Consider the following 25,894-nt stretch of genomic DNA (forward strand, 5'->3'; position numbering starts at 1 on the left):
CGGGCATGATGGGTCTTGTAGCTATCAAGCTGTTGTAAAACTACAAGTCCCATCATGCCCGGCCTCAGATTTGCTATTAGGGAATGCTAAAACAGTGTTGGGGCATGCTGGGATGTGTAGTTTCACAACAGCTCGTTATCTCCATGTTGGGTAAGCCAGTTTGGGGCACTACAGGACCTCCTGGTGAGTCTCATAGAACATCCTGCAATAATGGTCATGTACAGAGACTGGTGGGGATGGCTATCATCTGCCCCACATCTATGGTGAGCATGGGAAGAACCCATGTGCTATTAACTAAGTTATGGTTCCTACCATTGAATATTTAGCACATAGCGATGGAGCCCCTCTCTTCTTTGCAGGGGCTGGTGATTCTATTGCTAGTCCCCGCCAGCTGTCGGAAGAGGGTGCGTGTGCACATGACGCTTGCACGCCCCATTCTGACGTAGCACCCCCCCTAACCCTGCCCACCTCCCTGAAGTGGGCAGGGTTAGGCTGAGTAGACGTTGGACCTGAAAGGGTTAATCTGTCCAGTCAGTAACAGTATACAATACAAACAGTTACATAAAACTCAGTGGTGGTAATGGGATTTACTTAGTGTAGGTCTGTTGTCTCACTATACATGACTTGGTCTCACATAGCCGTGTACATGTGCCATCACGGCAGCCCCCACAGTACTGATGTTTGATTAGTGTAGGTCTGTAGTCTCACTATACATGACCTGGCCACACATATCCGTGTACATGTGCCATCACGGCAGCCCCCACAGTGCTGATGTGTGATTAGTGTAGGTCTGTAGTCTCACTATACATGACTTGGCCTCACATAGCAGTGTACATGTGCCATCACGGCAGCCCCCACAGTACCGATGTGTGATTAGTGTAGGTCTGTTGTCTCACTATACATGACTTGGACACACATAGCAGTGTACATGTGCCATCACGGCAGCCCCCACAGTACTGATGTGTGATTAGTGTAGGTCTGTAGTCTCGCTATACATGACTTGGCCACACATAGCCGTGTACATGTGCCATCACGGCAGCCCCCACAGTACTGATGTGTGATTAGTGTAGGTCTGTAGTCTCGCTATACATGACTTGGCCTCACATAGCCGTGTACATGTGCCATCACGGCAGCCCCCACAGTACTGATGTATGATTAGTGTAGGTCTGTAGTCTCACTATACATGACTTGGCCTCACATAGCCGTGTACATGTGCCATCACGGCAGCCCCCACAGTACTGATGTGTGATTAGTGTAGGTCTGTAGTCTCACTATACATGACTTGGACACACATAGCAGTGTACATGTGCCATCACGGCAGCCCCCACAGTACTGATGTGTGATTAGTGTAGGTCTGTAGTCTCACTATACATGACTTGGACACACATAGCAGTGTACATGTGCCATCACGGCAGCCCCCACAGTACTGATGTGTGATTAGTGTAGGTCTGTAGTCTCACTATACATGACTTGGACACACATAGCCGTGTACATGTGCCATCACGGCAGCCCCCACAGTACTGATGTGTGATTAGTGTAGGTCTGTAGTCTCACTATACATGACTTGGCCTCACATAGCCGTGTACATGTGCCATCACGGCAGCCCCCACAGTACTGATGTGTGATTAGTGTAGGTCTGTTGTCTCACTATACATGACTTGGCCTCACATAGCCGTGTACATGTGCCATCACGGCAGCCCCCACAGTACTGATGTGTGATTAGTGTAGGTCTGTTGTCTCACTATACATGACTTGGCCTCACATAGCCGTGTACATGTGCCATCACGGCAGCCCCCACAGTACTGATGTGTGATTAGTGTAGGTCTGTAGTCTCACTATACATGACTTGGCCACACATAGCCGTGTACATGTGCCATCACGGCAGCCCCCACAGTACTGATGTGTGATTAGTGTAGGTCTGTTGTCTCACTATACATGACTTGGTCTCACATAGCCGTGTACATGTGCCATCACGGCAGCCCCCACAGTACTGATGTGTGATTAGTGTAGGTCTGTAGTCTCACTATACATGACCTGGCCTCACATAGCCGTGTACATGTGCCATCACGGCAGCCCCCACAGTACCGATGTGTGATTAGTGTAGGTCTGTAGTCTCACTATACATGACCTGGCCTCACATAGCCGTGTACATGTGCCATCACGGCAGCCCCCACAGTACTGATGTGTGATTAGTGTAGGTCTGTAGTCTCACTATACATGACTTGGTCTCACATAGCCGTGTACATGTGCCATCACGGCAGCCCCCACAGTACCGATGTGTGATTAGTGTAGGTCTGTAGTCTCACTATACATGACTTGGTCTCACATAGCCGTGTACATGTGCCATCACGGCAGCCCCCACAGTACTGGTGTGTGATTAGTGTAGGTCTGTAGTCTCACTATACATGACTTGGTCTCACATAGCCGTGTACATGTGCCATCACGGCAGCCCCCACAGTACCGATGTGTGATTAGTGTAGGTCTGTAGTCTCACTATACATGACTTGGTCTCACATAGCCGTGTACATGTGCCATCACGGCAGCCCCCACAGTACCGATGTGTGATTAGTGTAGGTCTGTTGTCTCACTATATATGACTTGGCCTCACATAGCCGTGTACATGTGCCATCACGGCAGCCCCCACAGTACTGATGTGTGATTAGTGTAGGTCTGTAGTCTCACTATATATGACTTGGTCTCACATAGCCGTGTACATGTGCCATCACGGCAGCCCCCACAGTACCGATGTGTGATTAGTGTAGGTCTGTAGTCTCACTATACATGACTTGGTCTCACATAGCCGTGTACATGTGCCATCACGGCAGCCCCCACAGTACCGATGTGTGATTAGTGTAGGTCTGTAGTCTCACTATACATGACTTGGCCACACATAGCCGTGTACATGTGCCATCACGGCAGCCCCCACAGTACCGATGTATGATTAGTGTAGGTCTGTAGTCTCACTATACATGACTTGGCCACACATAGCCGTGTACATGTGCCATCACGGCAGCCCCCACAGTACTGATGTATGATTAGTGTAGGTCTGTTGTCTCACTATACATGACTTGGCCTCACATAGCCGTGTACATGTGCCATCACGGCAGCCCCCACAGTACCGATGTGTGATTAGTGTAGGTCTGTTGTCTCACTATACATGACTTGGTCTCACATAGCCGTGTACATGTGCCATCACGGCAGCCCCCACAGTACCGATGTGTGATTAGTGTAGGTCTGTTGTCTCGCTATACGTGACTTGGTCTCACATAGCCGTGTACATGTGCCATCACGGCAGCCCCCACAGTACTGATGTGTAATTAGTGTAGGTCTGTTGTCTCACTATACATGACTTGGTCTCACATAGCCGTGTACATGTGCCATCACGGCAGCCCCCACAGTACTGATGTGTGATTAGTGTAGGTCTGTAGTCTCGCTATACATGACTTGGCCACACATAGCAGTGTACATGTGCCATCACGGCAGCCCCCACAGTACTGATGTGTGATTAGTGTAGGTCTGTAGTCTCACTATACATGACTTGGCCTCACATAGCAGTGTACATGTGCCATCACGGCAGCCCCCACAGTACCGATGTGTGATTAGTGTAGGTCTGTTGTCTCACTATACATGACTTGGTCTCACATAGCCGTGTACATGTGCCATCACGGCAGCCCCCACAGTACTGATGTGTGATTAGTGTAGGTCTGTAGTCTCACTATATATGACTTGGCCACACATAGCAGTGTACATGTGCCATCACGGCAGCCCCCACAGTACTGATGTATGATTAGTGTATTGCTTGTGGATCACCGTGCAGACAACCTCTCTGTCCTGCGCCCATATCCTCTGTCCGTCCGTCTCTACCTTCAGAAAAGCGAAGCTCAGGTTGTGCAGCAGAGGATGAGCCCTATTGTCTGGTTTGCGCTGTTATAGCAGAATGTCCAGGGCGCAGATCTCTGGACACGGTGTCTTTCCGTCTGCACCAAATCCACCCACCAAGTAGAGGCGGTCATTGAGCAGGCAGGTCCGGTGGCCGACTCTCTTGTGGCGAGGATCTGACCCAGGGAACTGGAACCAGGTGACTGGGCTACAACCTTTAATACCGGGAAATTATGATTAGCGGAGCACAACGGTACAAAGGAACTGACACAATGGAATCATTACAATCTGAGCTGCAAAACAGACACCTTACATGGGATGTTGTCAGGATGCTGTAACGTGTTTGATGAAAGCACAGGATCGGGGAAGCGATACATATTCAGTACAGGTTGCAGCAGGGACAGACCAGGACTATTCAGTACAAACAAGAAGCAAAACTTACGTGTGTCACAGACGTAGAGATCATTGCAGACGGCGTCCCGGCCCTTACAGAGCGCCTCTCCGCCAAACACTACCAGGAACGGGCCAACTGCAGAGCAGGAATGGTGCTTCAGGCTCCTGGGTGCAGCGCGTTTAGCTTTCGGCATAGCCACAAGCCGAGAAAGCTGCTCCGTAAGGTGGGGGCTGCTGTCCGGTTTGTCCTGGGTCACAGAGACAGGACAATTCAATGTTACTTGTATTTTACATATAGTGTTGGAATTGCTGGGACTTGCAGTTCCACACCAGCTATGGTGCATTAATAAAAGCAGCCCACCTGCATTTTGTCTTCACTCCATTGCCCGGCACAGTCGGTAGTAGCGGATTCTCGGCCTCCGAAGACATAGAGGGAGTAGACCACCTTCTTACCATGTCTTGTGTCCGTGGGCAGAAGGGCGGCTGCGTGGCCTGAGCGAGAGGCTGTGCGGGACTCCTCCTCTTTGTACCTGGTGAGATAGCTTATGTTAATGACACAAGTACTCCAAGCGCTGGGCATCATGCAGCTGTAGTGCCCAAATCAGCCGCAGCCCCCCCTGCTGGTATATAGACTAGTGCTAACTGCAGTACCATCTTCAGTAAGGTGAGTTCTGTCATCGAGGGTGTATCTGGCGATGTCACAAACACTCCCCTAAAACCCTTAGGCGAGCCTAGCGGTTTCCCAGGCACTCCCTTTAAATGTCCGGTTTCCACTGCCACACACCTTTCTACATGTCAATCATCTTGTGTTGGCCGTGCGTTTAGAAATTGATGGCCTTCAATGCAGAATGATAATAGGCTGCTGTGTGAATTTGCAACTATACCTTAAGGTAGCAGGGTACACACCCTGGTGGGGAGTTACGATAGCAGGGCACATGCTGGCAGGGAGTTAGGGCAGCTGGACACAAGCTGGCGGGGAGGTATGGCAGCAGGGCACACAAGCTGGCAGGGAATTGGGGCAGCAGGGCACACTTGCTGGCGGGGAGTTAGGGCAGCAGGGCACACTTGCTGGCGGGGAGTTAGGGCAGCAGGGCACACTTGCTGGTGGGGAGTTAGGGCAGCAGGGCACACTTGCTGGCGGGGAGTTAGGGCAGCAGGGCACACTTGCTGGCAGGGAAATAGGGCAGCAGGGCACAAAAGCTGGCAGGGAATTAGGGCAGCTGGGCACACTTTTTGGCGGGGAATTAGGACAGCAAGACACAAGCTGGCAGGGAGTCAGGGCACACAAACTGGTGGGGAATTAGGGCAGCAGGGCACACTTGCTGGCGGGGAGTTAGGGCAGCAGGGCACACTTGATGGCAGGGAAATAGGGCAGCAGGGCACACAAGCTGGCAGGGAATTAGGGCAGCTGGGCACACTTGTTGGCGGGGAATTAGGACAGCAAGACACAAGCTGGCGGGGAGTTAGGGCATCAGGGCACACAAACTGGTGGGAAATTAGGGCAGCAGGGCACAAGCTGGTGGAGAGTTAGGGCAGCAGGACACAAGCTGGCAGGGAGGCAGGGCACACAAGCTGGCGGGGAGTTAGGACAGTAGAACATTTAATAAGTGGAGCAATAGAACTGGAAAAATAATTAGTTGGTGAAAAAGACGTAACTAGAAATACTGGCAATGCTGTTAGTAATAGTCAATGTGTTGCACTCCAGTTGTAATTAACATTTGGTAATTATTGTACCCTATGTGCCAGCGTTATTCAAAGAGGTAAGAACGGCAGGATAGGGCCTGGCGCTGAGCCTGTTTGATAGGCACATATTGTGTGTTTGTGGGGCAGTGTTCTTGGAATTGAGCGGACGCCAGGGCAAACGGTGTGCAGCCGTAGGCATTTCCATAGCATCTCACCATCCACCTAAATAGGTGTAAGGGGCCGCACTGGCATAGATCTGAATAGGTGTGCTGCTGGAACCGCGGGTGATGCCTGTGCCAGCCGTATCTCCGGTGCATAGTATAAGTAGGTGGAGGTGATCATTAATGCTTTATATGCTAACGGGTATGGCCACCGCTTGGCATATACACATTTCAGTGCTCTTAGCGCAAGGCCCCATTGAGTGTCAGAGGGCTACTTGCCAGTAAGTCTTGGTGCTGGCGTTGACCCGCAGGGTGTACACGCTGGCATAACGTCTCTGTGTGCGCAGTCCACCCTCCCTGCCCACCACACACAGCTCGTGGTCAGATAATTTGGTGCATGTGTGACTGCTGAGCCCCACCGGGGCATTACTGGGCTGACCCTCTGCCCACAGCGCCCACTCTGCTGTCTCCGTGTCATAACTGAGGACTGAAGACACCCGACGCGAGCCGTCCCAGCCCCCCACCACGCAAAGCCATCTCTCTCCCAGCAGGGCGGCATCGTGGTGACTCCTCCTGGCGGCACTCTGTGGTGCACTACTGTCTGTCGTCTTCTGCTCCGGGTGAAAGGTCACAACGTCTCTGAGTGGGGGCACTCTAGGATCCGCCGACGTAACACCACCGAACAGATACAGCTTCCCCCGTATTGGTGTACATGTGTGGTGTGCTCGGGCAAGGCGCCCATCGCGTGCCATGGGAGTCCATGTCCAAAGAGTGCCTGTGCATGCCATGCCTAGAGACAGATAGGACCATGTTACTTCATGTTTAATCAGCAGAGCTTACAATCTAATTGTATACCACACACACATCAGTAGCCAGTTAGTGTGAGAACATACAAACCACACACAGATAGGTGTCACTATTGTGCACATGCGATAACAGGATTAAGCCTGGAACACACTATGCAAAAAGATACTATCGTCTAGTGCACTGGTTCTCAAACTGTGGGTCCCGACCTTCTCAGCAGGGGGTCGCGCCTCCATGTTACTGACCATCACACTAATGACTAATCTCAGTCAGTGATCCAAAAAGTCTGAAACATATATTGAATTGTCTGTTATTGTTAGACTCCTCCCATCCCTCTGTGCCCCCACAATGCTGCCATGTATGTGCTGTCTGCTGACTACACGTGTGATGTGATGGGTTATGGTATATCAGACTCCTTCCATCGCTCTGTGCCCCCACAATGCTGCCATGTATGTGCTGTCTGCTGACTACACATGTGATGTGATGGGTTATGGTATATCAGACTCCTCCCATCACTCTGTGCCCCCACAATGCTGCCATGTATGTGCTGTCTGCTGACTACACGTGTGATGTGATGGGTTATGGTATATCAGACTCCTCCCATCACTCTGTGCCCCCACAATGCTGCCGTGTACGTGCTGTCTGCTGACTACACGTGTGATGTGATGGGTTATGGTATATCAGACTCCTCCCATCACTCTGTGCCTCCACAATGCTGCCATGTATGTGCTGTCTGCTGACTACACATGTGATGTGATGGGTTATGGTATATCAGACTCCTCCCATCCCTCTGTGCCCCCACAATGCTGCCGTGTACGTGCTGTCTGCTGACTACACGTGTGATGTGCTGGGTTATGGTATATCAGACTCCTCCCATAGCTCTGTACCTCCACAATGCTGCCACGTATGTGCTGTCTGCTGACAACACGTGTGATGTGATGGGTTATGGTATATCAGACTCCTCCCATCCCTCTGTGCCCCCACAATGCTGCCATGTATGTGCTGTCTGCTGACTACACGTGTGATGTGATGGGTTATGGTATATCAGACTCCTCCCATCCCTCTGTGCCCCCACAATGCTGCCATGTATGTGCTGTCTGCTGACTACACGTGTGATGTGATGGGTTATGGTATATCAGACTCCTTCCATCGCTCTGTGCCCCCACAATGCTGCCATGTATGTGCTGTCTGCTGACTACACATGTGATGTGATGGGTTATGGTATATCAGACTCCTCCCATCACTCTGTGCCCCCACAATGCTGCCATGTATGTGCTGTCTGCTGACTACACGTGTGATGTGATGGGTTATGGTATATCAGACTCCTCCCATCGCTCTGTGCCCCCACAATGCTGCCGTGTACGTGCTGTCTGCTGACTACACGTGTGATGTGATGGGTTATGGTATATCAGACTCCTCCCATCACTCTGTGCCTCCACAATGCTGCCATGTATGTGCTGTCTGCTGACTACACATGTGATGTGATGGGTTATGGTATATCAGACTCCTCCCATCCCTCTGTGCCCCCACAATGCTGCCGTGTACGTGCTGTCTGCTGACTACACGTGTGATGTGCTGGGTTATGGTATATCAGACTCCTCCCATAGCTCTGTACCTCCACAATGCTGCCACGTATGTGCTGTCTGCTGACAACACGTGTGATGTGATGGGTTATGGTATATCAAACTCCTCCCATCCCTCTGTGCCCCCACAATGCTGCCATGTATGTGCTGTCTGCTGACTACACGTGTGATGTGATGGGTTATGGTATATCAGACTCCTCCCATCCCTCTGTGCCCCCACAATGCTGCCATGTATGTGCTGTCTGCTGACTACACGTGTGATGTGATGGGTTATGGTATATCAGACTCCTTCCATCGCTCTGTGCCCCCACAATGCTGCCATGTATGTGCTGTCTGCTGACTACACATGTGATGTGATGGGTTATGGTATATCAGACTCCTCCCATCACTCTGTGCCCCCACAATGCTGCCATGTATGTGCTGTCTGCTGACTACACGTGTGATGTGATGGGTTATGGTATATCAGACTCCTCCCATCGCTCTGTGCCCCCACAATGCTGCCGTGTACGTGCTGTCTGCTGACTACACGTGTGATGTGATGGGTTATGGTATATCAGACTCCTCCCATCACTCTGTGCCTCCACAATGCTGCCATGTATGTGCTGTCTGCTGACTACACATGTGATGTGATGGGTTATGGTATATCAGACTCCTCCCATCCCTCTGTGCCCCCACAATGCTGCCGTGTACGTGCTGTCTGCTGACTACACGTGTGATGTGCTGGGTTATGGTATATCAGACTCCTCCCATAGCTCTGTACCTCCACAATGCTGCCACGTATGTGCTGTCTGCTGACAACACGTGTGATGTGATGGGTTATGGTATATCAGACTCCTCCCATCACTCTGTGCCTCCACAATGCTGCCGTGTACGTGCTGTCTGCTGACTACACGTGTGATGTGGTGGGTTATGGTATATCAGACTCCTCCCATCGTTCTGTGCCTCCACATTGCTGCCATGTATGTGCTGTCTGCTGACTACACCTGTGATGTGATGGGTTATGGTATATCAGACTCCTCCCATCGCTCTGTGCCCCCACAATGCTGCCACGTATGTGCTGTCTGCTGACTACACGTGTGATGTGATGGGTTATGGTATATTAGACTCCTCCCATCACTCTGTGCCTCCACAATGCTGCCATGTATGTGCTGTCTGCTGACTACACCTGTGATGTGATGGGTTATGGTATATCAGACTCCTCCCATCGCTCTGTGCCCCCACAATGCTGCCACGTATGTGCTGTCTGCTGACTACACGTGTGATGTGATGGGTTATGGTATATCAGACTCCTCCCATCACTCTGTGCCTCCACAATGCTGCCACGTATGTGCTGTCTGCTGACTACACGTGTGATGTGATGGGTTATGGTATATTAGACTCCTCCCATCGCTCTGTGCCCCCACAATGCTGCCACGTATGTGCTGTCTGCTGACTACACGTGTGATGTGATGGGTTATGGTATATCAGACTCCTCCCATCGCTCTGTGCCCCCACAATGCTGCCACGTATGTGCTGTCTGCTGACTACACGTGTGATGTGATGGGTTATGGTATATCAGACTCCTCCCATCGCTCTGTGCCTCCACAATGCTGCCATGTATGTGCTGTCTGCTGACTACACGTGTGATGTGATGGGTTATGGTATATCAGACTCCTCCCATCACTCTGTGCCCCCGCAGTGCTGCCATGTACTGTATGTGCTGTCTGCTGACTACACGTGTGATGTGATGGGTTATGGTATATCAGACTCCTCCCATCACTCTGTGCCTCCGCAATGCTGCCATGTATGTGCTGTCTGCTGACTACACGTGTGATGTGATGGGTTATGGTATATTAGACTCCTCCCATCACTCTGTGCCCCCACAATGCTGCCATGTATGTGCTGTCTGCTGACTACACGTGTCATGTGATGGGTTATGGTATATTAGACTCCTCCCATCACTCTGTGCCCCCACAATGCTGCCATGTATGTGCTGTCTGCTGACTACACGTGTCATGTGATGGGTTATGGTATATCAGACTCCTGCCATCGCTCTGTGCCCCCACAATGCTGCCATGTATGTGCTGTCTGCTGACTACACGTGTGATGTGATGGGTTATGGTATATTAGGCTCCTCCCATCACTCTGTGCCTCCACAATGCTGCCATGTACTGTTCTGTCTGCTGACTACACGTGTGATGTGATGGGTTATGGTATATCAGACTCCTCCCATAGCTCTGTACCTCCACAATGCTGCCATGTACGTGCTGTCTGCTGACTACACCTGTGATGTGATGGGTTATGGTATATTAGACTCCTCCCATCACTCTGTGCCCCCACAATGCTGCCGTGTATGTGCTGTCTGCTGACTACACCTGTGATGTGATGGGTTATGTTATATCAGACACCTACCATCACTCTGTGCCCCCACAATGCTGCCATGTATGTGCCGTCTGCTGACTACGCGTGTGATGTGATGGGTTATGGTATATCAGACTCCTCCCATCACTCTGTGCCCCCACAATGCTGCCACGTATGTGCCGTCTGCTGACTACGCGTGTGATGTGATGGGTTATGGTATATCAGACTCCTCCCATCACTCTGTGCCCCCACAATGCTGCCACGTATGTGCCGTCTGCTGACTACGCGTGTGATGTGATGGGTTATGGTATATCAGACTCCTCCCATCACTCTGTGCCCCCACAATGCTGCCACGTATGTGCCGTCTGCTGACTACACCTGTGATGTGATGGGTTATGGTATATCAGACTCCTCCCATCACTCTGTGCCCCCACAATGCTGCCACGTATGTGCCGTCTGCTGACTACACCTGTGATGTGATGGGTTATGGTATATTAGGCTCCTCCCATCACTCTGTGCCTCCACAATGCTGCCATGTACTGTTCTGTCTGCTGACTACACGTGTGATGTGATGGGTTATGGTATATCAGACTCCTCCCATAGCTCTGTACCTCCACAATGCTGCCATGTACGTGCTGTCTGCTGACTACACCTGTGATGTGATGGGTTATGGTATATTAGACTCCTCCCATCACTCTGTGCCCCCACAATGCTGCCGTGTATGTGCTGTCTGCTGACTACACCTGTGATGTGATGGGTTATGTTATATCAGACACCTACCATCACTCTGTGCCCCCACAATGCTGCCATGTATGTGCCGTCTGCTGACTACGCGTGTGATGTGATGGGTTATGGTATATCAGACTCCTCCCATCACTCTGTGCCCCCACAATGCTGCCACGTATGTGCCGTCTGCTGACTACGCGTGTGATGTGATGGGTTATGGTATATCAGACTCCTCCCATCACTCTGTGCCCCCACAATGCTGCCACGTATGTGCTGTCTGCTGACTACACCTGTGATGTGATGGGTTATGGTATATTAGACTCCTCCCATCACTCTGTGCCCCCACAATGCTGCCATGTATGTGCCGTCTGCTGACTACGCGTGTGATGTGATGGGTTATGGTATATCAGACTCCTCCCATCACTCTGTGCCCCCACAATGCTGCCACGTATGTGCCGTCTGCTGACTACGCGTGTGATGTGATGGGTTATGGTATATCAGACTCCTCCCATCACTCTGTGCCCCCACAATGCTGCCACGTATGTGCCGTCTGCTGACTACACGTGTGATGTGATGGGTTATGGTATATCAGACTCCTCCCATCCGTGCCTCCACAATGCTGCCATGTATGTGCTGTCTGCTGACTACACATGTGATGTGATGGGTTATGGTATATCAGACTCCTCCCATCCGTGCCTCCACAATGCTGCCACGTATGTGCCGTCTGCTGACTACGCATGTGATGGGTTATGGTATATTATACTCCTCCCATCACTCTGTACCTCCACAATGCTGCCATGTATGTGCTGTCTGCTGACTACATGTGTGGGTACTTATGTAGTATCTGGGCTTCCGATTTAGAAATCGGATCGGATCGCATCGCATCGTATCGCATCGCATGCGACCAAATCGTATGCGATGCGATGGTCAAGATTTTTCCATAGGATTCAATGTTAAAATGGTCTGAGTCCATTTTAACATAGAATTCAATGGGAAAAAGGGGTCCTTTTCCTTTCCCCACTATCCAAGTGGGCATGGAGTTGGATATAAACCTGTGGCGAGCGTAGCGAGCCACCGAGCCCGAAGCGTGGCGAGCGTAGCGAGCCCCGCGAGGGGACACAGAATACTTTTTAAGAAATATGCGTTCGCTCGCCACGCTTCGGGCTCGGTGGCTCGCTGCGCTCGCCACGCTATATAAAATCAACTCTATGCCCACTTGGATAGTGGGAAAATGAACAGGACCTTCTTAACATTGAATCCTATGCAAAATCGCATCGCATCGCATCGAATCGCATCGCATCGCATCTGATTGTATGCCTTAAGGTAAGGCATACAATCACAAAATCGGCAGCCCAGATACTACATAAGTACCCATGTGTGATGTGATGGGTTATGGTATATTAGACTCCTCCCATCACTCTGTGCCCCCACAATGCTGCCACGTATGTGCTGTCTGCTGACTACACGTGTGATGTGATGGGTTATGGTATATCAGACTCCTCCCATCGCTCTGTGCCCCCACAATGCTGCCACGTATGTGCTGTCTGCTGACTACACGTGTGATGTGATGGGTTATGGTATATCAGACTCCTCCCATCGCTCTGTGCCTCCACAATGCTGCCACGTATGTGCTGTCTGCTGACTACACGTGTGATGTGATGGGTTATGGTATATCAGACTCCTCCCATCACTCTGTGCCCCCACAATGCTGCCATGTATGTGCTGTCTGCTGACTACACGTGTGATGTGATGGGTTATGGTATATCAGACTCCTCCCATCGCTCTGTGCCTCCACAATGCTGCCACGTATGTGCTGTCTGCTGACTACACGTGTGATGTGATGGGTTATGGTATATCAGACTCCTCCCATCACTCTGTGCCTCCACAATGCTGCCATGTATGTGCTGTCTGCTGACTACGCGTGTGATGTGATGGGTTATGGTATATCACAGGGTTGCCGACCCTCCCGGAATTTGCGGGAGTCTCCCGAAAATCGGGTCCTTCCTCCCGTCCCCCGGAAGAGTGGGCAACCCTCCCGGAATCAGGGGGACCCCCACTGAGCCCCCCCAATCGCGGCATTTATATGCCGCAATCCGCGGGTCTCAGGGGAGGGGGCGGAGCTAAAACGGCACAATCGTGTCATATTAGCCCCGCCCCCTCCATGGATATCAGTTATTTTGGCTATTTGCCGTAATGGGGGCGGGGCTTAATGACGTCACTGTTAAGCCCCGCCCCCAAAACACGTCATTCAAGATTCCTCTCCGGGTTTCTCCCGGAGAGGATTTTTTGAAAGTCGGCAACCCTGGTATATCAGACTCCTCCCATCACTCTGTGCCCCCACAGTGCTGCCATGTATGTGCTGTCTGCTGACTACACGTGTGATAGGTTATGGTATATCAGACTCCTCCCATCACTCTGTGCCCCCACAGTGCTGCCATGTATGTGCTGTCTGCTGACTACACGTGTGATGTGATGGGTTATGGTATATCAGACTCCTCCCATCACTCTGTGCCCCCACAGTGCTGCCATGTATGTGCTGTCTGCTGACTGCACATGTAATGGGTTATGTGTTATATTAGACTCCTCCCATCACTCTGTGCCTCCACAATGCTGCCATGTATGTGCTGTTTGCTGACTACACGTGTGATGTGATGGGTTATGGTATATCAGACTCCTCCCATCACTCTGTGCCTCCACATTGCTGCCATGTATGTGCTGTCTGCTGACTACACGTGTGATGTGATGGGTTATGGTATATTAGACTCCTCCCATCCCTCTGTGCCCCCACAATGCTGCCATGTAGGTGCTGTCTGCTGACTACACGTGTGATGGGTTATGGTATATCAGACTCCTCCCATCACTCTGTGCCCCCACAATGCTGCCGTGTATGTGCTTTCTGCTGACTACACGTGTGATGCGATGGGTTATGGTATATCAGACTCCTCCCATCCCTCTGTGCCCCCACAATGCTGCCGTGTATGTGCTTTCTGCTGACTACACATGTGATGGGTTATGGTATATCAGACTCCTCCCATCACTCTGTGCCTCCACAATGCTGCCATGTATGTGCTGTCTGCTGAGTATACATGTGATGTGATGGGTTATGGTATATTAGACTCCTCCCATCACTCTGTTCCTCCACAATGCTGCCATGTATGTGCTGTCTGCTGACTACACGTGTGATGTGATGGGTTATGGTATATCAGACTCCTCCCATCACTCTGTGCCTCCACAATGCTGCCATGTATGTGCTGTCTGCTGACTACACGTGTGATGTGATGGGTTATGGTATATCAGACTCCTCCCATCACTCTGTGCCCCCACAGTGCTGCCATATATGTGCTGTCTGCTGACTACACGTGTGATGTGATGGGTTATGGTATATTAGACTCCTCCCATCACTCTGTGCCTCCACAATGCTGCCATGTATGTGCTGTCTGCTGACTACACGTGTGATGTCATGACCTTCCATAGTAACTTGGTGGAGTCCTGCAGTTTCATTGTATGATGGGGGGGGGGGGGCACTGAAAGAGTGCCGCAAATCGTATAGAGCACAGGTTCTCAAAGTCGGTCACTCGGCGATCCCTACTGATACACAGTCACTCGGCGATCCCTACTGATTCACAGTCACTCGGCGATCCCTACTGATACACCGACACTCGGCGATCCCTACTGATACACCGTCACTCGGCGATCCCTACTGATACACGTCACTCGCGATCCCTACTGATACACCGTCACTCGGCGATCCCTACTGATACACAGTCACTCGCGATCCCTACTGGTACACAGTCACTAAGCGATCCCTACTGATACACCGTCACTGAGCGATCCCTACTGATACACTGTCACTCAGCGATCCCTACTGATACACCGTCACTCAGCGATCCCTACTGACATACACTGTCACTCAGCGATCCCTACTGATACACCGTCACTCAGCGATCCCTACTGATACACCGTCGCTCAGCGATCCCTACTGATACACCGTCACTCAGCGATCCCTACTGACATACACTCACACTCCGTCCTCGGACACTCCCAGGATCATGCAGCAGACTCCCGGCATTATGTGCGACTCCTGCACTCACCTGACAGCGAGCTCTCACTGAGTCTGCGCATCGCGTCCATGGCAACCACGCCCCGTCACCATAGCAACCGCAGTATAGGGGCGTCCTCCAATCTTTCCTCACTTATGTCCCAGGCTGTTATCCTAATGGTTTCCGCTGTGGTCACCCTCCCCCCCCATACACCTCCGCTGTTCTCCCCCATACACCTCCGCTGTTCTCCCCCATACACCTCCGCCCTCCCCCCATACACCTCTGCTGTTCTCCCCCATACACATCCCCCCTCCCCATACACATCCGCCCTCCCCCCCATACACCTCCGCCGTTCTCCCCCCATACACCTCCGCCGTTCTCCCCCCATACACCTCCTCTGTTCTCCCCCATACACCTCCGCCATCCCCCCCATACACCTCCGCCGTTCTCCCCCTAAACACCTCCGCTGTTCTCCCCCATACACATCCGCCCTCCCCCCATACACCTCCGCTGTTCTCCCCCATACATCTCTGCTGTCAGCCCCCTCCCCATACACCTCCGCTGTCAGCCCCCTCCCCATACACCTCCACTGTCAGCCCCCTCCCCATACATCTCCGCTGTCAGCCCCCCTCCTCCCCATACACCTCCGCTGTCAGCCCCCCTCCTCCCCATACACCTCCGCTGTCAGCCCCCCTCCTCCCCATACACCTCAGCTGTCAGCCCCCCTCCTCCCCATACACCTCCGCTGTCAGCCCCCCTCCTCCCCATACACCTCCGCTGTCAGCCCCCCTCCCCCCCATACACCTCAGCTGTCAGCCCCCTCTCCTCCCCATACACCTCCGCTGTCAGCCCCCCTCCTCCCCATACACCTCCGCTGTCAGCCCCCCTCCTCCCCATACACCTCAGCTGTCAGCCCCCCTCCTCCCCATACACCTCCGCTGTCAGCCCCCCTCCTCCCCATACACCTCAGCTGTCAGCCCCCCTCCTCCCCATACACCTCCGCTGTCAGCCCCCCTCCTCCCCGTACACCTCCGCTGTCAGCCCCCCTCCTCCCCATACACCTCCGCTGTCAGCCCCTCTCCTCCCTAATCCCTACACACCTCCGCTATGCCCCCCCTGTTACCTAATGCACATCCGCTGTCAGCCCCCTCCCCATACACCTCCGCTGTCAGCCCCCCTCCTCCCCATACACCTCCGCTGTCAGCCCCCCCCATCCCATACACCTCCGCTGTCAGCCCCCTCCCCATACACCTCCGCTATCAGCCCCCCCCTCCCCATACACCTCCGCTGTCAGCCCCCTCCCCATACACCTCCGCTGTCAGCCCCCCCCTCCCCATACACCTCCGCTGTCAGCCCCCCCCCCCTCCCCGTACACCTCCACTGTCAGCCCCCCCCTCCCCGTACACCTCCGCTGTCAGCCCCCTCTCCTCCCTAATCCCTACACACCTCCGCTATGCCCCCCCTGTTACCTAATGCACATCCGCTGTCAGCCCCCTCCCCGTACACCTCCGCTGTCAGCCCCCCTCCTCCCCATACACCTCCGCTGTCAGCCCCCTCCCCGTACACCTCCGCTGTCAGCCCCCCTCCTCCCCATACACATAGGCGTGCGCAGCCCATTTTATTAGGGGGTGCACCACACTTGTACCCCAAGTACCCAGGGGCAAATGCCCGCCCGCACACATAGGGGGTTATTCAGGTTGATTCGCAAGGCTGCGAGTCCATCAAACCCCGCCCGGCGAACGCCCCCCCCCGTCGCCCCAGCAAAGCAGCGAATGGATGTTTTGCATAAACATCCATTCGCATTGCTCGGGTGTCCGCCCACATCATTCGATGGTCACTTTTCAGTTACTTACATTTGCGTGCACGCTGGCGTGGATCTGGGCGGGCAGCTGACATTCGGTGATGTCAGCTACCCACCCCACACACCCGCGTCACTGCCTCATTACCATGAGAACACCCAGCGTTGTCATGGAAACGCCCATGGAACGCTGGGCGTTCCCATATGGTAATGGGGCAGACCGGCGCCCCCCCGCCCATCTCCGCCTCCCCCCATGCAGCCGAGTGCATCTGAATAAGGCCCATAGTATACACACACATACATACATACATACATACAGAGCCCCCCCACACATAGTATACATATGCACAGCCTTTGCACACCCACATACACACACAGTACACGGAGTCCCCTCCCACACACGTAGTGCACATATACACAGCCCCCCTATGCACACACACAGTATACTTACAACAAGCTGATAAACACACACCTTTATGACATAACAAAAAAGCAGCCATCATTATTAAAGACCAATATACCTTCCCCCTTCCCCTCTAAAACAAAGTCATAGCCTCATATAACATACAACCCCCCTGTTCCAGCTCACCTGCAGCACATTCACACCAGGAAGTCCTCTCCTCACTCCTCACCCGGCCACTCGTCCAGCACTGTTTCAGTAAGGCCTGAGAGGAGCTGTCTGTGCGCTTCAGCTCCCCCTACAGGCAGCCGGCTCCCGGAAAAAAAAATTATATTCTGTGATGTAGAACCTTGCTGCAATCGTGCAGCAAGGTCCTGTCATTAGGAGGTGCCTGTGCACCCCCGGCACCCCCCCTGCACACGCCTATGCCCATACACCTCCGCTGTCAGCCCCCTCCCCATACACCTCCGCTGTCAGCCCCCTCCCCATACACCTCCGCTGTCAGCCCCCTCCCCATACACCTCCGCTGTCAGCCCCCTCCCCGTACACCTCCGCTGTCAGCCCCCCTCCTCCCCATACACCTCCGCTGTCAGCCCCCTCTCCTCCCTAATCCCTACACACCTCCGCTATGCCCCCCCTGTTACCTAATGCACATCCGCTGTCAGCCCCCTCCCCATACACCTCCGCTGTCAGCCCCCCCCTCCCCATACACCTCCGCTGTCAGCCCCCTCTCCTCCCTAATCCCTACACACCTCCGCTATGCCCCCCCTGTTACCTAATGCACATCCGCTGTCAGCCCTCCTCCTCCCCATACACCTCCGCTGTTAGCCCCCCTCCTCCCCATACACCTCCACTGTCAGCCCCCTCCCCATACACCTCCGCTGTCAGCCCCCTCCCCATACACATCCGCTGTCAGCCCCCTCCCCATACACCTCCGCTGTCAGCCCCCTCCCCGTACACCTCCGCTGTCAGCCCCCTCCCCATACACCTCCGCTGTCAGCCCCCTCCCCGTACACCTCCGCTGTCAGCCCCCCTCCTCCCCATACACCTCCGCTGTCAGCCCCCTCTCCTCCCTAATCCCTACACACCTCCGCTATGCCCCCCCTGTTACCTAATGCACATCCGCTGTCAGCCCCCTCCCCATACACCTCCGCTGTCAGCCCCCCCCCTCCCCATACACCTCCGCTGTCAGCCCCCTCTCCTCCCTAATCCCTACACACCTCCGCTATGCCCCCCCTGTTACCTAATGCACATCCGCTGTCAGCCCTCCTCCTCCCCATACACCTCCGCTGTCAGCCCCCCTCCTCCCCATACACCTCCGCTGTCAGCCCCCTCCCCCCCATACACCTCCGCTGTCAGCCCCCTCCCCATACACCTCCGCTGTCAGCCCCCCTCCTCCCCATACACCTCCGCTGTCAGCCCCCTCTCCTCCCTAATCCCTACACACCTCCGCTATGCCCCCCCTGTTACCTAATGCACATCCGCTGTCAGCCCCCTCCCCATACACCTCCGCTGTCAGCCCCCCTCCCCATACACCTCCGCTGTCAGCCCCCTCCCCATACACCTCCGCTGTCAGCTCCCCTCCTCCCCATACACCTCCGCTGTCAGCCCCCTCTCCTCCCTAATCCCTACACACCTCCGCTATGCCCCCCCTGTTACCTAATGCACATCCGCTGTCAGCCCCCTCCCCATACACCTCCGCTGTCAGCCCCCCTCCCCATACACCTCCGCTGTCAGCCCCCTCCCCATACACCTCCGCTGTCAGCTCCCCTCCTCCCCATACACCTCCGCTGTCAGCCCCCCTCCTCCCCATACACCTCCGCTGTCAGCCCCCTCTCCTCCCTAATCCCTACACACCTCCGCTATGCCCCCCCTGTTACCTAATGCACATCCGCTGTCAGCCCCCTCCCCATACACCTCCGCTGTCAGCCCCCCTCCCCATACACCTCCGCTGTCAGCCCCCTCCCCATACACCTCCGCTGTCAGCTCCCCTCCTCCCCATACACCTCCGCTGTCAGCCCCCTCTCCTCCCTAATCCCTACACACCTCCGCTATGCCCCCCCTGTTACCTAATGCACATCCGCTGTCAGCCCCCTCCCCATACACCTCCGCTGTCAGCCCCCTCCCCATACACCTCCGCAGTCAGCCCCCTCCCCGTACACCTCCGCTGTCAGCCCCCTCCCCATACACCTCCGCTGTCAGCCCCCTCCCCGTACACCTCCGCTGTCAGCCCCCCTCCTCCCCATACACCTCCGCTGTCAGCCCCCTCTCCTCCCTAATCCCTACACACCTCCGCTATGCCCCCCCTGTTACCTAATGCACATCCGCTGTCAGCCCTCCTCCTCCCCATACACCTCCGCTGTCAGCCCCCCTCCCCATACACCTCCGCTGTCAGCCCCCTCCCCATACACCTCCGCTGTCAGCCCCCTCCCCATACACCTCCGCTGTCAGCCCCCTCCGCTGTCAGCCCCCCTCCTCCCCATACACCTCCGCTGTCAGCCCCCTCCCCATACACCTCCGCTGTCAGCCCCCTCCCCATACACATCCGCTGTCAGCCCCCTCCCCATACACCTCCGCTGTCAGCCCCCTCCCCATACACCTCCGCTGTCAGCCCCCTCCCCATACACCTCCGCTGTCAGCCCCCCTCCCCATACACCTCCGCTGTCAGCCCCCTCCCCATACACCTCCGCTGTCAGCCCTCCTCCTCCCCATACACCTCCGCTGTCAGCCCCCTCCTCCCCATACACCTCCGCTGTCAGCCCCCCTCCTCCCCATACACCTCCGCTGTCAGCCCCCTCCCCATACACCTCCGCTGTCAGCCCCCTCCCCATACACCTCCGCTGTCAGCCCCCTCCCCATACACCTCCGCTGTCAGCCCCCCTCCCCATACACCTCCGCTGTCAGCCCCCTCCCCATACACCTCCGCTGTCAGCCCCCTCCTCCCCATACACCTCCGCTGTCAGCCCCCCTCCTCCCCATACACCTCCGCTGTCAGCCCCCTCCCCATACACCTCCGCTGTCAGCCCCCTCCTCCCCATACACCTCCGCTGTCAGCCCCCCTCCTCCCCATACACCTCCGCTGTCAGCCCCCTCCCCATACACCTCCGCTGTCAGCCCCCTCCCCGTACACCTCCGCTGTCAGCCCCCTCCCCGTACACCTCCGCTGTCAGCCCCCCTCCTCCCCATACACCTCCGCTGTCAGCCCCCCTCCTCCCCATACACCTCCGCTGTCAGCCCCCTCCCCATACACCTCCGCTGTCAGCCCCCCTCCTCCCCATACACCTCCGCTGTCAGCCCCCCTCCTCCCCATACACCTCCGCTGTCAGCCCCCTCCCCATACACCTCCGCTGTCAGCCCCCTCCTCCCCATACACCTCCGCTGTCAGCCCCCCTCCTCCCCATACACCTCCGCTGTCAGCTCCCTCCCCATACACCTCCGCTGTCAGCCCCCTCCCCATACACCTCCGCTGTGGAGGGCTCACGGCCAGGTCACGAGGGTGCAGGGTGGAGACTCCATGCTACCGCGGGGGAGCTCACGGACTGTGCAGCGTCATCATTGGTCCATGTAATGTGAGTTATGCGTATGCTGCAGGCGTGCCACAGACTGTGCCATAGGGTCGAAACTATGAAGCTCTACCACTAAAGGTCGACAGGGCCAGAAAGTTGATACAAGCATTAGGTCGACAATGGGAAGGTCGACAGTCAAAAAGTTGACATGAGTTTTTACTATTTTTGGGGGGATTGTCACTTGTGTCGACCTTCCACCCTGTAGACCTAAGCCATGTAGACCTATTTCATTTATCGACCTAAGTCCTGTCGCACTTTAGTGGTCGATCTAATGTATGTCGACCTTTATAGTGTCACCCTAGTGACCATATCCCAACCCAGTGCCAGTGCCCGTGTGGTCCTTTGCCTTACAACCACTGGGTGGCAGTGTCTCTCTGGTAATGAACGTACCTCTGCTCTACAACCACTGGGTGGCAGTGTCCCTCTGGTAATGAGCGTACCTCTGCTCTACAACCACTGGGTGGCAGTGTCTCTCTGGTAATGAACGTACCTCTGCACTACAACCACTGGGTGGCAGTGTCCCTCTGGTAATGAACGTACCTCTGCTCTACAACCACTGGGTGGCAGTGTCCCTCTGGTAATGAACGTACCTCTGCTCTACAACCACTGGGTGGCAGTGTCCCTCTGGTAATGAGCGTACCTCTGCTCTACAACCACTGGGTGGCAGTGTCCCTCTGGTAATGAGCGTACCTCTGCTCTACAACCACTGGGTGGCAGTGTCCGTCTGGTAATGAGCGTACCTCTGCTCTACAACCACTGGGTGGCAGTGTCCGTCTGGTAATGAGCGTACCTCTGCTCTACAACCACTGGGTGGCAGTGTCCGTCTGGTAATGAGCGTACCTCTGCTCTACAACCACTGGGTGGCAGTGTCCGTCTGGTAATGAGCGTACCTCTGCTCTACAACCACTGGGTGGCAGTGTCCCTCTGGTAATGAGCGTACCTCTGCACTACAACCACTGGGTGGCAGTGTCCCTCTGGTAATGAGCGTACCTCTGCTCTACAACCACTGGGTGGCAGTGTCCCTCTGGTAATGAGCGTACCTCTGCTCTACAACCACTGGGTGGCAGTGTCCCTCTGGTAATGAACGTACCTCTGCTCTACAACCACTGGGTGGCAGTGTCCCTCTGGTAATGAACGTACCTCTGCTCTACAACCACTGGGTGGCAGTGTCCCTCTGGTAATGAACGTACCTCTGCACTACAACCACTGGGTGGCAGTGTCCCTCTGGTAATGAACGTACCTCTGCACTACAACCACTGGGTGGCAGTGTCCCTCTGGTAATGAACGTACCTCTGCTCTACAACCACTGGGTGGCAGTGTCCCTCTGGTAATGAACGTACCTCTGCTCTACAACCACTGGGTGGCAGTGTCCCTCTGGTAATGAACGTACCTCTGCTCTACAACCACTGGGTGGCAGTGTCCGTCTGGTAATGAGCGTACCTCTGCTCTACAACCACTGGGTGGCAGTGTCCGTCTGGTAATGAGCGTACCTCTGCTCTACAACCACTGGGTGGCAGTGTCCGTCTGGTAATGAGCGTACCTCTGCTCTACAACCACTGGGTGGCAGTGTCCCTCTGGTAATGAGCGTACCTCTGCACTACAACCACTGGGTGGCAGTGTCCCTCTGGTAATGAGCGTACCTCTGCACTACAACCACTGGGTGGCAGTGTCCCTCTGGTAATGAGCGTACCTCTGCACTACAACCACTGGGTGGCAGTGTCCCTCTGGTAATGAGCGTACCTCTGCTCTACAACCACTGGGTGGCAGTGTCCCTCTGGTAATGAGCGTACCTCTGCTCTACAACCACTGGGTGGCAGTGTCCCTCTGGTAATGAACGTACCTCTGCTCTACAACCACTGGGTGGCAGTGTCCCTCTGGTAATGAACGTACCTCTGCACTACAACCACTGGGTGGCAGTGTCCGTCTGGTAATGAACGTACCTCTGCTCTACAACCACTGGGTGGCAGTGTCCGTCTGGTAATGAACGTACCTCTGCACTGCAACCACTGGGTGGCAGTGTCCGTCTGGTAATGAACGTACCTCTGCACTGCAACCACTGGGTGGCAGTGTCCGTCTGGTAATGAACGTACCTCTGCACTGCAACCACTGGGTGGCAGTGTCCGTCTGGTAATGAACGTACCTCTGCACTGCAACCACTGGGTGGCAGTGTCCGTCTGGTAATGAACGTACCTCTGCACTGCAACCACTGGGTGGCAGTGTCCGTCTGGTAATGAACGTACCTCTGCTCTGCAACCACTGGGTGGCAGTGTCCGTCTGGTAATGAACGTACCTCTGCACTGCAACCACTGGGTGGCAGTGTCCGTCTGGTAATGAACGTACCTCTGCACTGCAACCACTGGGTGGCAGTGTCCGTCTGGTAATGAATGTACCTCTGCTCTACAACCACTGGGTGGCAGCGTTGGAGCACATTTAGACATTTAGGACCTGACTGATTTGGGAATAAAATAATACCTTTTTCACACCACACAAATTACCCAGGTTAAAATAAAGCAAAAACCTGGGTTGAACAATGCCTGCTTTACATCAAGTGGTGGCCACAACACCTAATCTTGACTAGTGTCCACCCATAGGCAAATGCAGGGGGGGGTTCTGTTGCCTGGAAACCCCCTCCTCTTGGCAAGTGCCTTAGATGATGACAACAATAGCACTGGTATATAATATGTTCTATAAAGCTGGCCTGTTGCGAATTCGGGGGGGCACTTTTTTTTTAGCTCATTTTGTAGCTGAGGACCAGAGCTTTCCAACATGCCCAGCCGCCACAGCCTCTCCCCCCCCCCCCCCCCAAGTGCCTAATCGTGTGTGATGTATGTGGCCCTTAAGTGAAGACTTGTGACAAAGGGCCACATTTATCAATTAATATTTGCAGCTAAATCCCCGAAAACACCAGTTTTTTGGGTTAACCGCAAATATTAAGTATCCCCCTAATGTATCACAGAGGACCGCAGCAGCAATCTCCGATCCCTGCTGCGACACTCCCCATGCAGCGCAGACGGCTGCATCCCTCATAGGTTTCTATGGGGGATGCGAAACTGCCCGATTTATCAACATCGGGCAGCCCGGCATCGCACCCCTGGGCTATCGCCATTCTGATATGGAGATAGCGCATTGTAGCCTATGGCTGCGGGGCAGTGCGGTCAGCACGTAGCCGCACATGCATGCTTCTGGCTCCGGGCATCGCAAGGATAGGCTCTTTCCCAGCCCCCTGGCTGTTAATACATTGGGGTGAAATAATCGCATTTTACAATGCGATCCTGGGCGGTAATATTCTGCCCAGATCGCCTTGTAAATGCGATCAATGGTAAATGGGGGCCAGAGTTTCCCAAAAATGTGGCAGCATGCATAAGATGCTCCTAAATTATGTCAACTGCTGGTAGTGTTTAAATGAAATGTAGATTGTCTTTAAGAAGGAGGTAGAAGATGTCAGAGTGTTAAGAGCAGATTCCTAAATTCACTGTCGCCCCTGGAACCACCTCTCCCCCTTGGAAACCCCGTTCCGCCGCCGCCGTGCCATTTCTCCTAAACTTTGCACAATGAGCTGCTGTTTGAATTGTGTTCCTTAATATTTACATAGAATTTTCTCCAAATTACAGTCTGATGCAGAGAAGAGGAGATATATTCTTCTCATCCAGCAATATCTCATTTCTCCCGTTATTATTTTCTGCCAGTGCGCTCGCATCAATGGGGAAATATCACTGGTATATAACCGTAAAATAACAAAGATGAAGTGATTGGGCTTATGACTGCATTGTCTGTGTGGCAGGAGATGCATCTATATGTTCTGTATACTTCCAAACACCTACTGAAGCAAGCATGTAATGGTTTGCTGGTAAGCTATATATTCGTAGCTTAAAGTAGACATGTACAAATGATATATTTCTATGAAGCTGTTGCCTGGAGATAGAAGGTAAAATGTCCACCTTCCATTTACAATGCATCACCATTGTGCTCTGGAAAATGTAACCATTGATGTACTCTCCCTGTGCACCTGCTGGGTTACCTGGAACAGGTGACCTGCTGGGTGGTCTGGAAGCTGTAACCGTTTTTTTTTTGCAGCCATCCGTCATACAGGTTTTTTTTTTTTAAATTGACTTTTAGGGCTGAAAGGGGTGAAATATTCCGGCCAGCCAACCTTTGTAATAGTAACACTAAGGCTGACAGACAATCCCTCGCTCACTATCACTTGACACATGGAAAAGTTGACAGAACTTCAGTTTTCATGGTGAAATCCCCCCTCCCCTTATCACCTCTCCTAAATGTTGGCCCAATAGGCCGTAGTACATCTGCAAGACATAACTTCTTTTGAAGGCAAGGCTCATTCTCAACTCTTTCTTATAGCCCCAAATATCCTAACCTGCCTTCAGCCCTTCCAGGAACAAGTAAGGGTCCTCACTAGGGACATAATAGACTACTAGGACTGTCTAGATCAGTGGTAGCCAACCCTAGCCATCGTGAGCTACCAACAGTTCACATTTTCCAGACAACCTAGCTGCTGCACAGCTG

General features: G+C 53.9%; 1 protein-coding gene across 3 annotated transcripts; it reads right to left on the bottom strand.

Annotated features, from left to right (window-relative positions):
- Positions 1-62: 62 nt before the first annotated feature.
- Positions 63-18,119, bottom strand: KLHDC9 (kelch domain containing 9). 3 transcript variants are annotated; one of them, XM_083166600.1, is made up of 5 exons: positions 17,997-18,119; positions 6,399-6,906; positions 4,634-4,805; positions 4,322-4,520; positions 64-4,094 (listed from the first exon to the last, which is right to left on the bottom strand). In XM_083166600.1, the coding sequence occupies exons 2-5, from the start codon at positions 6,902-6,904 to the stop codon at positions 3,928-3,930; spliced, it is 1,044 nt and encodes a 347-aa protein (XP_083022726.1). In that variant the 5' UTR covers positions 6,905-6,906; positions 17,997-18,119; the 3' UTR covers positions 64-3,927. The 3 variants fall into 3 exon arrangements, with proteins under 3 accessions (XP_083022727.1, XP_083022726.1, XP_083022725.1); XM_083166599.1 differs by lacking the exon at positions 17,997-18,119 and adding an exon at positions 15,661-15,791; XM_083166601.1 differs by lacking the exons at positions 4,322-4,520; positions 17,997-18,119 and adding an exon at positions 15,661-15,791 and having other exon boundaries at positions 63-4,094.
- Positions 18,120-25,894: the final 7,775 nt, after the last annotated feature.

Source organism: Crinia signifera, chromosome 12 (genome assembly GCF_055691185.1).
Source record: "Crinia signifera chromosome 12, ASM5569118v1, whole genome shotgun sequence".
In the NCBI taxonomy this organism is placed as follows: Eukaryota; Metazoa; Chordata; class Amphibia; order Anura; family Myobatrachidae; genus Crinia; species Crinia signifera.